Below are 14583 nucleotides of genomic sequence, written 5' to 3' on the forward strand. Positions count from 1 at the left end.
TAACATGTAATAGGTTTCTCATAGCAACCAACCCATCCCAATTTAGCCATTCTTACTAGGGACAGTTCTAGAATTGTGAAAGCCAACCACATGTCCTGTTAGACATCGGTCCACACCTTTGGCGTGAGTGAGTGAGTTTGGTTTTACGCCGCTTTTAGCAATATTCGAGCAATATCACGGCGGGGGACACCAGAAATGGGCTTCACACATTGTACCCATGTGGGGAATCGAATCCGGGTCTTCGGCGTGACGACTGATCACATTAACCACCATGCTACCCCGCCACCCCATGAGCTGAATCACGCGTTGGACGTTACAAAGATGGACATTCTGAAAGCTTCCTTCCGGGAAACACCATTAGATCATGAGGCACTAGATTTCACCATGCCCATGAATATAAATATGGTCCCATAAAACTTTAACCCCTGTGCATCGTTTACAACATGTGGGGAATCGAATCCGGGTCTTCGGCGTGACGACTGATCACATTAACCACTATGCTACCCCGCCACCCCATGAGCTGAATCACGCGTTGGACGTTACAAAGATGGACATTCTGAAAGCTTCCTTCCGGGAAACACCATTAGATCATGAGGCACCAGATCTCACCATGCCCATGAATATAAATATGGTCCCATAAAACTTTAACCCCTGTGCATCGTTTACAAGGTGAAAAATTCCCAAAGATTGGCTCCTCGTTATCCATGGCTGACTGACTGAGTTTGGTTTTACGCCGCTTTTAGCAATATTCGAGCAATATCACGGCGGGGGACACCAGAAATGAGCTTCACACATTGTACCCATGTGGGGATTCGAACCGGGTCTTCGGCGTGACGACTGATCACATTAACCACTATGCTACCCCGCCACCCCATGAGCTGAATCACGCGTTGGACGTTACAAAGATGGACATTCTGAAAGCTTCCTTCCGGGAAACACCATTAGATCATGAGGCACTAGATCTCACCATGCCCATGAATATAAATATGGTCCCATAAAACTTTAACCCCTGTGCATCGTTTACAAGGTGAAAAATTCCCAGAGATTGGCTCCTCGTTATCCATGGCTGCCTGACTGAGTTTGGTTTTACCCCGCTTTTAGCAATAGTCCAGCAATATCACGGTGGGGACACCAGAAATGGGCTTCACTCATTGTACCCATGTGGGGATTCGAACCGGGGTCTTCGGCGTGATGAGCCAACGCTTTAACCACTAGTCTACCCCACCGCCCCTCGTTATCCATGGAGTTACGTGGAGTAATATTCACCTGTGCCTTCTGTGACCTAGTAATGCTAGTACCCATACAACTAATTACACGTAGTTGGCAGGATTTGTGAACTACAAACTTTCAACACTCTTCGTTTATGTCCACATTTGATGTTCCTTTCTGAATTATGCAACACGTAAAAATGTTAAGTGTTAAGACATGCAAGTGTTCTATGATGTCACAACATTTGTTTTTTGTTTGTTGTTTGCATTTTTCCATTTGTAAATATGTGAGTCTGGACATCATGAGCATCAGGGGCAGCATTTTTTTTTTCTGTGTTTCTCATCACCCGACCGACCCTTCTAATTTTATTTATTTGGTGGCTACGTGAAAATATAAAAAATAATGATGCCCCAATCGACGCAATTGGGATACGATGACATGTCAACCAAGCCTGACCTCCTGATCCCTTGTGTCGCCTCCTATAACAAACGTAGGTTGCTGAAGAGCAATTCTAACCCAGATCTTCCAGATGTGATGACGTTACAACAGATAGCTGAAGTGTTTGTCAGCTTTTGACACTGAATTACATGCAGATCCTATTTTCTACACACCATGGTACAAATTACTCAACCTGGTCTGTTGCTGCCAGTTAATCCATCATTAATTCTAAGGAGAAAAGTATTAGAGTGAAATATCAATGTTTCTGCGGGTTTGTCAGTAAATTTCAAAGGGAAACCTAATTTGTTAATGAATTTCTGTGTAAATTTAAGTAAAAACAAATGAATAATATCAAAACTTTTAACATCTGTTTAACGCAATATACTTGACCACAAAAATGTTGCGATATATCTAAAAATGCAACAGTGAGTGAGTTTAATTTTACGCTGCTTTTAGCAATATTCTAGCAATATCACAGAGGGGTCACCTGAAATGGGCTTCACACAGTATACCAAGGTGGGGAATCAAATCTGGGTCTTCGGCATAATGACTGAACACTTTAACCAGTAGGCTACCCCCGCCCATGAACAACATCATTGTTGTCTGTTAGGCATGATATAAATCAAAGAATCAAAATATTGAACAAGCTAAAGTTTCTATACACTTGACTCATTTCCAGAACAAAAAAAGTCTATTCATGAACATATTGTGGCACAATCCAGATAACATATACACTATAAACATATATGTCAACAGCTGGGAACAGTATGTGCTGACCATGACAATGACAATACTTTATTACCCGGGAGGGAATTCTTGTGTAAAGTAAAGAGCTCAAACATTGATAAAACGATGAAATTATTTTCATACAATAAATAACACACACATAACATGCTAACAAGGAATCATTTAAGAGATTAATACTGGCAGGAACAAAGGATTTCATGGCACGATTGGATCTAAAACGGGGTAAATTATAACGGCGCCCAGAAGGCAGTAATTAATACTCATAGTAGATGGGATGATCTGGATCAGATATAATCTTACGGGCTGACTTGAGAACTCTTTCTTCATATATTTCATTTAGGTTAGCAAAATATACACCTGCAATTTTACTGGCTAATAAAACTATTCTGGTGAGACAGTTTCTGTTTTTAAGGGAGAAGGTTCCATACCAGCATTGTACAGAAAACGCCAGAACGTGCTGTATAAAACACTGATAGAAAAGACACATAATTAATTGATTAACATTGAAAGATCTCAATTTGCGCGAGAAGTGTAACCTTTGTTGACACTTATTGAATATAGCATCTGTGTTTACATCATAATTCAGTTTGTTATCAATATATGTACCAAGATACTTGTATTCATTAACAGTTTCCAAAGGTTCATTGTTAATTATAACTGGCAACTTGGTGTTCTTGTTATTTCTGAAGTCAGTAATAAGTTCGTTAGTAGTCTTCACATTCACTTGAAGATAATTATGTTCACACCATGATACATCTGCCGAATCAGATTCCACTTCTTCAACAACAGTCAAAGAACAGTGGTAGTCAATGACCACAAAACACAGTGAAATACAATCACACAGGTTTATTTCTTCATTCGCTATCTGACAAATCTGTACCCCCTCCTCCCCCATCCTCTCCCTCGTCGCTGCTGTTGTCTTTGTCCCAGTCCTTCATCTTGGCACCCATCATAAAGTCGTCTCTTAAAATCTTCCACTTTGTGGGCTCCTCTTCCTGTTTCAATGTCTGAAACATGACAGAAATGTGATCCAATCTCAGACACAGAGAGGTAGATATATTAGCCAAATGATCCCCTAATACAATTTACCCCTCAAACTAAAGGCCAGTTAAAGCCTGACCAATTACGAGATTGATCAAATGGATTCAAGCACCACTACTTGCAAAGTTGTCCTGTATACAAACACTTAAATACCTCTCAGAGTTTATAAATATCACTTTGATTGGCAAACATGGTACAACATCCTTCTTTAACTATGATATAGGCCCATGAGACACTGCATAAAGTGACAATGGTATAATATACTATTCAGCATTGCTAAAGATCAAACATTGATTCAACAGAAACTATGATGTGGGGTCTAATTTGGTTTAAATATCTAAGCTTATTGTAAGCATGGATACTAGGTTTCAGTATATCACCATGGCACTGCATCTAGTGGATCCCATACCTGCTATTCAGAGGTGTTGTGTACTTGTCAATCACTCGTTCCATGATTTGAAAGATGGTTGATTGGTGCCATGAAAACCATTTTTATGGTTACTCATGTATCACTGACTGACTGAGTTTGGTTTTACACCGCTTTTTTTAGCAATATTCAAGCAATATCACAGCGGGGGACACCAGAAAATACTCATGTATCAAGTTAAGGTTAGATTAAAGTGGCTGTTTGCCTAAAGAGGGGTTACCATATCATAATTATTTATACAGTTTTCAATGGATACAATTTCAAATTATAAATCTATGTTTAAGTAAAGTTTGGAATTTTTGTGATCCTTAGCAAAGTGTGAGTAGTATAACTAGTGCAAAAGTGCCTGATTGTTGGCTATACATAGTGGACTCAGGCAGTTTATCATTCCAAAATTCTGTAGACCAGTTCCAATTGGTATTTGTGTTGTGTTACCTATATATAATTGTGGGTAAAGCATCTTTTCCAGATTTATGATAATGATGATCATGAATCTACACTTAGCAGACAGAGTTTTGTAAAATTTCTGAATACCATTGCAAAGGTGGAACAATGCATATATTTTGGACCAGTTTCATATATCAAATAAAAAAGTTTGAGAACATATAAATTATAGTCCAAATCCATGTGCTAGGTTCATCGTTAATGTAACAAGGACATAAAACAGTGTATAAAGCTATGACACAAACACCCCCCAAGTATCTGCTGATGACAACAATAGAATATGAAAGCTACAAACCGGTTCTTTCTTTGTAACTTTTTTAGAGTCTTTTAACAATGAAGGTTTGGAACCCTTCAACAAATCAAGGAATTTTCCTTTGGTCATGGACTCCATCACTTTTTCACTTTTCTTGATGGACGAACCAGCTTCTGTGAGTTTCTCCTCCAAAACTTTCTGTTGTTGACGGACAGCATTGAATAGCTGGACGACGCCCTGTAGGGAGATAAGTTGAGGTGTGATGAAATGGGGACTAACTTTTTGTTCATTTTTCTCTTTCTTTGTTGTTGAATGCCGCACTGAGCAATATTCCAGCTATATGACGGGGGTCTGTAAATAATCATGTCTGACGAGACAATCCAGTGATCAACATCATGTGCATTGATCTTCGCAGTTTGGATCGATGACATGTGTCGACCAAATCAGCAAGCCTGACCAACCAATCCCATTAGTCACCTCTTACAGTTACAACAAGGATGGGTTGCTGAAGACCAATTCTAACTTGGATTTTCATGGGTAAACTTTTTGTTCAAGATCATCACACTTATCACGATTATATACAGATGTGCATGCTTATGAAGCTGCTAGCACTTGTTCAGACTTATGACAGTTTTACATGAGATACCATGTCACAGTTTAACCCTGATATCCCACTCGGACACAATATACTGTCTCTGGGCAAAACAGTCCTTTTATCCCTGTAAGACTGAACGTCAAGCAGGGTATCAACAGATTCCTCTATTATCATCTTTTGAATGACATGGTTCTGGATTGAACCATTGACCTTCTACTCTCTGGACAGATTATCAATCTGCTAGACCACAGAAGTGGTTGCAGGTAGACAAACAGTCTGAGAGCAGAGGTACAAATAGATGGACCACACATGTAGGTAGAATAACACTGAGAATAAGGTGTAATCATATTAAAGGCAGTTATTAGTGCATAACACAACATGAGATTAAGCTGATACAGTACTGTCGTACAGGCATGATACAACAGTATCTGCGTAACTGTCACTCACCGTGTTGCTATTCGCTGCAAACGGCGTTCTATATTGCGTTCCATTGGATCTGGTTTCACCCGACACAAGTTATTCCACTCTTTCCTCTGCAAATGAAGTTTACTCTTAAGTTTGAGATTATATGCTATGAGAACCACTATGGGACATTTTATTACAGGTGACATTGCTTAGATCGTATGGGCTGAAGCAAGAGACAAATAATGATTTTGATGAAATCAGTGGTATAGCCAAAGTAAGGAAATCAATGTCTTTGGAATGACAAGCAAATAACCGTGGCAAATGGACTAGAAATCAACAAATTTCATTATTACAACGTATGCATAAAAAGAACCTTTTCAAATTTTTCTCTTTTATTCTCAACATCAGAATCACTGTCATCTTCGATAACTTTCCCTTCTTCTTTATCTCTCTTCCTCTTCCGAACACGGATTTCTTTATCAGTTTGACCTTTAGCCAAAATAACTGCACCCTTCTGAACAGACTTGGTTAAAATGGCTGCCATGACGTCTGCCAGGCCAGATGGAGGTGGAGCGCCATCTCCTGTTGTGTTGTCATTCTTGGTGTTATCTTCGTCGTCTGAAAATGCCACACATCAGACTGTTACATTTCTAAGTCAAATGTTATGTGGTGGTCATAAAATGAAACATAAATTAATATTCAACACAACAGACTTATCATCACAATATAATCATTTCAAATTACAAGCCTCAGCTTGTTAACCCCAGACTGGGGTGTCAGGCAAGAGGTAGCTGCATCTAGAAGGATCTTCTAGTTTGTTCATGAGGGCCCATTTTTTAAGGTACACTTTTGATACTGTTAATGTTAGTATACCTGAATCAGTGAATGTCAGAATAAAACCAAAGGCTAGATCTTTATCATGTTATGTCACACAAATACAAAGAATATATAAAATCTGAATGAACTAGATATGTAACAGAACTATTGTTTTTTTCTGTTGGAACCTAATTACAGCTGTTTCTTATGAAAACATCTCAACAATATGTGAACTTAGCATCAAGCCTGTATCAGTGTGCATGTATCTCTTCAGTGACTTCAGAAAATTGCATTTTTTATTTTTATTTGATTTCTTATCATCTGCGGCTTAGTAATAAAGTCTCAGTAAAAAAGTAGAACTGAGCTTGTTGTGACTTCATTATGAAATTTCATAACTAAAAACTGGTTCGTTTTACATGGCCCATTCCATGTTGTCACACCATTATAAACATGATCATCTGAGTGAGATTTACATCTGCTACCTCACTGGTCCTATTGCAATATATGCAGACAAGATGATCAGGCTTGGTGAGGTGAAATTGGGTTTAACGTCGCGCTTGAGAATATTTCGCTCATATGACGACGTGCATGCGTGTGTATGTGTATGTGCGGCTGTTTGTATTAGCCCAGACTGAAGCTGGTTTTATAGTGCTAGCCCACTGAGATACCATGCCGCAGTGATGCATGAATACCCCACTAAGACACATTATATTGACTCCGAGCCGACCAGTCCTTGTACCCATTAATGCCAAGGGCCAGGCAGGGACCAACAAGTACCATATTTTAACGTCTTTTGGTATGACGCGGTCGGGGATCGAACCCACGACTTTCCGCTCTCTGGGCGGATGCTCTAACCACTACACCACGGAGGCGGTCTCAGGCTTGGAGTAAAAAAACTGATTTCCCGAGCAACAGTCGGTAAGTATGGTGAGTCTTTTACGTTGATTATCATGTTTTAGACCTTGTAACGCGAAAACTAGCATCAAGGTATATATTGTCATGGCCGGGGTTTTGGCACTATATAAAACCATCCATTGGTACAGTGCTGAGACTCCAACAGTGACAACATCTGTATCCTGATTGCGTTACACTAACATACGCTGAAGTGGTCGTTGTCGGCACAGGTACTACAGATATGTACCCCAGGTACGTTTCTGTATACAGATATGTACCCTTAACAAAGTCAAACTACAGAAACGTACACGGTACCCCTAAAGGACGGACGAGTCCATATTCCGCAACCAATACCGAAACCGTATGTAGTTAGTCCCTCTGTTTGCGATCAAAACGGTAGGACGAGAGGAACTCGATGAGGAGTTCTAGCTAATGTCGATTAATAGAACTGTCCAAAACGACTCAATCCTGATCACACTAGACATCTGAGATTATGATGGCTAGTACAATTACCCACCTGTCGTTATTTCTTCTTTAACAGAGATAGAGTCAGAGTCTGATTCTGATAAACTTTCTTGAACACTCACGTGGGCCATGTTTATCCCGGAAGTACTATAAAAATATGTAAAGCAAAAATAACGGAATATGATAACATATTATATTCTTTGACGGGTTAATCAAAATAGGTAATGTGCAGAAACCTAACCATGAACTGCCCATAATCTCATGAAAAATATTTTTTTGTATAAGATAACAACATTTTTCTTATAAACGACAATCATTTGTTTCCGTATTAAATCACATTCCACTTTACACTATACATTCAGTGAACATGGGTTTCATCGTTTTCTGTGTTGTCAGTTCATATACGTTCTGAGATAAACATGTAGTAAAGTGTTTGTTGTATTGGATCAGTAAAAGTAACTCTAGTTGTATCGGTAAGCATGTTATTCATCTATTTTATTATTTCTCTGAAGTGGCAGCAGACAGGCATACTTTTTAAGCCAAGACTACGTCCTGATATAGCGTACAGGTTCAATGAGGTTGCTGTGTCTTGGTTTCAACTTTCATTACCTGATCACTCTGCTCGCAATTATTCTAGTTCTACGTACTTGTGTGTGGTTTCATATGATTTTCACCTCTTCACAAAATTATAACCATTTGAATACATTTGTGTTTTATGATTAAACATTGCTATAAGCTGCATGAATTATGGTGAAATTACAGAAGTCTCTGCCTAGGTAGTGCTTATTCTAGGGTCAAGAGTGATGTTGTTATCATGCTCACTGAACATATTGAAGTATTATGTTTGACTTGATCAGTTTAAATAGTCAAAGTGAGCATTGCACATTTTAATATATTTCAGATAAGTAAGCTATGGGTAAAGACCGCATTCCACCTGACACCAGCTCCCCATCAACAAGTCACCACCACACAGAAGGTAAAAGGAGACAAGCAGCTGCTAATGCTGATCACCAAGGGTTTAAAAAATGGAAGAAGAAAAGAAAACAATATGTCGCCAACAGTTCTGCATCCCATGGAAGACACTGTGACCAGTCCAACAAAAGGAGTCAGTCTACCATGTCATCTCAAAGGTATCACAAGAAGAAAAGTAAGTCTCGCCAGGAGACAAAGAGTGTTGAAGACACCTCCAGTGATGCATATTCTTCAAAGAGCCAGGCTTCACAAGCTCCTCATATCCTTTACATACCACTGTTAAAAGCATACAGTGAAAGTGTAAAATTGCTGTTGTGATGTAAAGCAGTATTTTTTCATTATACGTTTTCAATGCATGCCATGATTATTCCAGGAAAGGAAAGGTCCCAAGTAGTATGGGGACTCCCTGGTACTCAATGGTAGTCATACTCAGGAAGAGCTGACAACATGAGGATAAGGCAGTAACAATATGTGGCTAGTCTAGTTATTTCGTATACATGTTATAGTGCACTAACAGCTTTGTCTGTCTCATGTACTGTCAATCACCCATTTGCCCAAACTGTTGTTTACAGGTCATCTTGGTATAGTGAGGTAGCAATATTCCAGCACTGTCACTTTCGGAGAACACCAGAAATGGGCTTCACACATTGTACTGATGTAGGGAATCAAACCTGGGTCTTTGAATTCAGCGTGACAAGCAGACACTATAACCATTATGCTACCCCACAGCCTCCGTCGTGATGAAACTGGAATATAGCTGACTAGAAAGTAAAAAAACCCATTTGTTCAAACTTCATGTTTATTTACTGCTCCTGTATAAGATTTTCAAAATAGAATAGAGCTGATTTAAATTGATGATCACAATAAAGTTACCATGTTGATTATAGTAGAATACTGAAAACAACTGGCTTGTCTTATTCAGTTTTGATAAGTTGTGATATTGTTGGAATATTGCTAAAAGCAATGTAGAACACAACTCACTCACTCCTGCTCAGGATCTACCTGGCTAATTGTTCCAGCTTTATTACAATGGCAGATTGTCCTTAACACTGAGCACAGATACCAGGCTTCTACTACGACCCTGATCAGAAGAAGTACTTCAAGATCCTTTCCAGTAATAACAATGTGAATGTTGTCACAAAGGAAAAGATTGCAAGGGATCAAGCAGAAAAACAGAGACTTAAAGATTTGTCTGAACTTGTGTCTTCAAATCGACTTAACTCTAATCCTAACTTGCCAAAACTGACAAGCAATGTAGTTCACATACTCTGTAGAAATGAAAGAGGTGGTATTGGTCGGACACAGCTTGAGAATCAGATGGTGGTGTCAGACATCAGGTCTCTGAAGCCAGCTGGGTCTTGGGTTGTGTTTGATGATCCTCATGGAGTTCATGAAGCCCTGGAGCACATGATCATGATGGACACTAGCAAGGAGAAGGACAAGATCCTTGGACTGTGGTCGGTGAAGGAGACGGTGATGCAGAGGCTGCAACTGTTGCATCTTGAGGAGAAGCAGAGGACGGAAACCAGTGCTACACTCTCGGTTGATGTCGGTGCTACAGGGACTACTGTTCTTCAGTCTTGGAATAAAATCTCTAACGTATGTTGGGCTCCATTTATCAAGTCTCCCGATCGAAACCATGTGTTGTACACCACAATATGCCATACTGGCAACTCATGTAGTTTAGCTTTTATCAGGAACCTGGACAGGACTCGGCGCCAGGAGGAGTACTTTGATTTTGATCTTGGGCCCAGGGCGACCTGGACGTGCGCGTGGAACTATCCCCGGCAACAGTTTAGTGTGGGCAGTGAGAAGTGCTCACTGTTGGTGGACTTGGAGACGAGGAGGATGTGGGAGTTTCCTTGTTCAAGTGATCCCTTTGCCCAGATATTCTCACCCAATGTGAGTAACGCAAATGATCATGTTGAGGAGGGATTTGTGTTGAATTTGTGAATAAATATTGTGATAGAAGAAGAATATACCCAGTGTCCCTACCATCAGCAATTATTAACGAACATTGTCATAGTTTACTTTGAAATCAAATTTCACGTATGTTTTGTGTCTTAACATCTTAAGCATTGTATACAAATATAGAAGCTCACCCAAATGTCTTTTGATATATGTTGATAAAAAGTCAAAATGGTAAGCGTGGTAACATTCTAGATATCATCCAACATGTCCAAAATAATTCCTCCAACTTTCTCAATTTGTAATTGGTGATGTGCAGTGTCATTAGTGTGAAAAGTACATCTAACCAGCTTCAGTAACAGTGATGATTAATGTCATTTGATTGTGGCATCATGTTAACTGATGTTAGTAATGTCTTCTGTTTGTGACATCATGGTAACTGAAGATAGTATTAATGTCATTTGATTGTGACATTTAACTCATGATATTATTAATGTTCTTTGATTGTGACATCATAGCAACTGACGATGTTATTAATGGCATTTGATTGTGACATCATAATATCTGATGATAATGTTATTGAAGGAAAACCGAGTTCTATGGATAGTCAACTTCTTTCATTGCAATGAGTGCGACGTTTCGTTGCAATAAAGAAGTTGACTATCCATAGAACTTGGTTTTCCTTCATCTATGCAACTTCTAAAATGCCTCTCAAAGAAGATAACATTATTGTCGCCAAAGCATTGTGATGCTATTCCACCATAGCAGCATCGCTTGAGAGATATCGCTTGATCCCAAGCAAGTGATATTTCCTGTGGAAGCCAGTGTTTTGTGATAACTGTATCACCTTCTACTATGTTACAGTCAGGACAAATCCTGTACAGTGGTGGGAGAAATGGGGCCATCTTGTGCCATGATCTTCGCAACCTCCCAACTCAACCAAACTCCTACCTCGGACACAAAACAAGCATTTCCTCTCTCAGGATTAGCAGTTCAGAGAATGAATTGTTCTCAAGTGACATTTCAGGAAGGGTTAGTATTCTGTTTGCAAAATACTGATGAATTGTGCTTTTAGAAAATTTCCTCTTTTTCTCATGGGTATTATTGATGGTTGTTAAACAGAAGAGCTGTTCTTCAATGTAGGTGAAGATGTGGGATGTACGCATGCAGCAGGCTGTGATTGAGTATTCCGGACTCTTCAACCGATACAGTCGGATACCACTACACCTGGATGAGACAGAGCAGGTGTTGTATGGAGGTGAGTTGATGAGGGAGCAGGTGTTGTATGGAGGTGAGTTGATGAGAGAGCAGGTGTTGTATGGAGGTGAGTTGAGATAGCAGGTATTGTATAGAGGCGAGTTGATGAGATAGCAGGTGTTGTATGGAGGTGAGTTGATGAGATAGCAGGTGTTGTATGGAGGTGAGTTGATGAGAGAGCAGGTGTTGTATGGAGGTGAGTTGATGAGGGAGCAGGTGTTGTATGGAGGTGAGTTGATGAGATAGCAGGTGTTGTATGGAGGTGAGTTGATGAGATAGCAGGTGTTGTATGGAGGTGAGTTGATGAGATAGCAGGTGTTGTATGGAGGTGAGTTGATGAGATAGCAGGTGTTGTATGGAGGTGAGTTGATGAGAGAGCAGGTGTTGTATATGGTGAGTTGATAAGAGAGCAGGTATTGTAATAGAGGTGAGTTGATGAGAGAGCAGGTATTGTATGGAGGTGAGTTAATGAGAGACCAAGTGTTGTAGGGACCTGAGTTTATATGAGAGCAGGTGTTGTGTAGAGGTGAGTTGATCTCTTGTTGATAAGAGATCATGTTGGAGGTGAGTTTATTGGGTATCAGGTATTGTATGGAGTCGGTTATCATTTTGACAAAGACGTAAATGAAGTGATTTGTTTCAGCTGGACAGGATTGCTACACCAGATTCTGGTCTGTGAAGACTGGCCAGTTGCTGAAGACTGTGCCTCCTCCATGCCCAGTGACAAGGGAGACAATCCCAGCTGTGCAGTACTCAACACGATGGGCAGACAAAAAAGGGAACTCAGGGCTCATCATGGGTATTGGAGATAAACTGTATTACTACTGTAGGTCTATATGACAACACCTCATCATCTCTGCTTCTTGCAGACAAGGACTCATCACCAATAGGTGCTCTCACCTCTGCTAAAACATGCTGTTATTTAATACTACACATGGTAGAGGCAGATTATTGGATAGCTTTAATTTGTTTGCTGAGAAAGCAAAGTATTGTCATGTGATGACTGAGAGACAGAGGTGTATTGTTAGTGTTGGCAACTTGTAATATTTAAGTTAACTTGATATAACTGTACCAGCCCTCTGACACTAGTTCTGTGGAAGTATGGTGAGAGATGCAGTGTTGTGGTAAACATGGTAAGATTAGCAGAACTGTTACCATGGTTATACTACATTTATTATGAATGTTGTTAATATGTTGTGCATGTTAATGCAGAGATAACCATGGTATAGTACGTAACCTGTACGCAAAGACAGGTTACCCATTATGTGTAAAAGTGATTACCTGAGAGGGGGTCACACATTCGTGTGCCTCTCTGACCACAGGCAGGGGAATTTTACATAACTATCAAAAACGTGTCGAAAAGTGTTATTTTTGAAAACCATGTAACAAAATTTGGTATTATCATTGATAGTTATTGAACACATACTTGTCGAAGACTGGTGGTAGTGTGTGTGTTATGTGCCAGCATACAACATTGTACCATAACATATTTGAGCTAGTACTTGTTGTTGCCCTGGCTGGTGCTGGGCTTAGGGGATGAAACAAGGCGTGGTCAGTATTCCATGTCTCAGTGTGGTATTCATGTCGAAACTACTGCAGGGTTTTACAGTGGGCGAGCTCAACAAATCTACCCTAAATCAATATCAGTATAATCAGAGAGGTGGTTGTGCTATGTAAGTACAATAATGTGATGTGATGTTAAACCCAACTTGTCCATGTATTAACCAAGATTGGTACCGCCTCCGTGGGGCCGTGGTGGAGTGGATCATGGTGTAGTGGTTAGAAGAGCGTCGCTTTGTTGTTGGCCGAGAGCCGGAAGGTCAGAGATAGCTGGGTTTGATCCCCCACCGCGTCATACCAAAAGACGTTAAAATGTGGTACTTGTTGGTCCCTGTCTGGCGCTCGGTATTAATTGGTACAACAAGGACTGGTCGGCTCGGACTCAGTATGTGTCTGAGTGGGGTATTCATGCTTCACTGCGGCATGGTATCTCAGTGGGCTAGCACTATAAAACCAGCTTAAGTCTGGGCTAGTACAAGCAGCCGCACATACACATACACATGCATGCACATCGTCATATGAGCGAAATATTCTCAAGCACGACGTAAAACCCAATTTCACCTCACCTCACCAAGATTGGTGGATGCTTTGTGCAAAGTCTTGAACGATGGGTCATTGTGATGTCACACGCCGACAATGGTTGATCCTGTAGATGGGTTTCATTAAGCCGAGATGGGTCTGTGTGCTTTGTTCGATATATTTGCAGATAAGTGTTTGGGACCAAGTCTAACCAGCTCTTTCCACAGTGCTGTGTACTACCACTAAACCTGTGAGGATATTCGGATGGAATCCACCCCATTTGCCATGTTACTTGTTGGTGACTTACTTGTCTGATTGTGTGAATTATTGTATAGGTTCTTGCTCAATCTATTATGGACTTAACTGCATGGCCCAGACTTAACCATTTACAGGTTGACGTTTAATTCTGGAATATCTTTAGACTACTGAGTTAAACATTCACTCTGCCTCTTTCACCAGTTGGGTGTGAAGTATAGCTTGTTCAGCTTGACCTGAGCTGCTCTACATATGCATGACCCAGGAGGTCGATTGGCACAAACGGCAGGTCGAGTTAACTTCATTAAATAGGGGAGTAGATAATGTTATTAATGTTGCCCTTGTCTCGGCTGTTTGGACATATTGACAATCAACTGA

At 40.2% G+C, this 14583-nt stretch overlaps 2 protein-coding genes across 2 annotated transcripts; one reads left to right on the forward strand and one right to left on the reverse strand.

Moving 5' to 3' along the window:
• Window positions 1–3225: 3225 nt before the first annotated feature.
• Window positions 3226–7885, reverse strand: LOC124254537 (RRP15-like protein). The gene is made up of 5 exons (XM_046688352.1): window positions 7787–7885; window positions 5933–6177; window positions 5602–5687; window positions 4602–4797; window positions 3226–3401 (listed from the first exon to the last, which is right to left on the reverse strand). Exons 1-5 carry the CDS (start codon window positions 7863–7865, stop codon window positions 3249–3251), a joined length of 759 nt encoding a protein of 252 aa, XP_046544308.1. The 5' UTR covers window positions 7866–7885; the 3' UTR covers window positions 3226–3248.
• Window positions 7886–8086: 201 nt separating this feature from the next.
• On the forward strand, window positions 8087–13613 carry LOC124254546 (DDB1- and CUL4-associated factor 4-like). Its single transcript, XM_046688360.1, has 6 exons — window positions 8087–8207; window positions 8636–8965; window positions 9764–10608; window positions 11479–11646; window positions 11758–11872; window positions 12515–13613. The coding sequence occupies exons 2-6, from the start codon at window positions 8647–8649 to the stop codon at window positions 12709–12711; spliced, it is 1644 nt and encodes a 547-aa protein (XP_046544316.1). The 5' UTR covers window positions 8087–8207; window positions 8636–8646; the 3' UTR covers window positions 12712–13613.
• Window positions 13614–14583: the final 970 nt, after the last annotated feature.

The sequence above is a fragment of the Haliotis rubra genome, unplaced genomic scaffold, assembly GCF_003918875.1.
Source record: "Haliotis rubra isolate DU_JTF1 unplaced genomic scaffold, ASM391887v1 Scf574, whole genome shotgun sequence".
Classification (NCBI taxonomy): Eukaryota; Metazoa; Mollusca; class Gastropoda; order Lepetellida; family Haliotidae; genus Haliotis; species Haliotis rubra.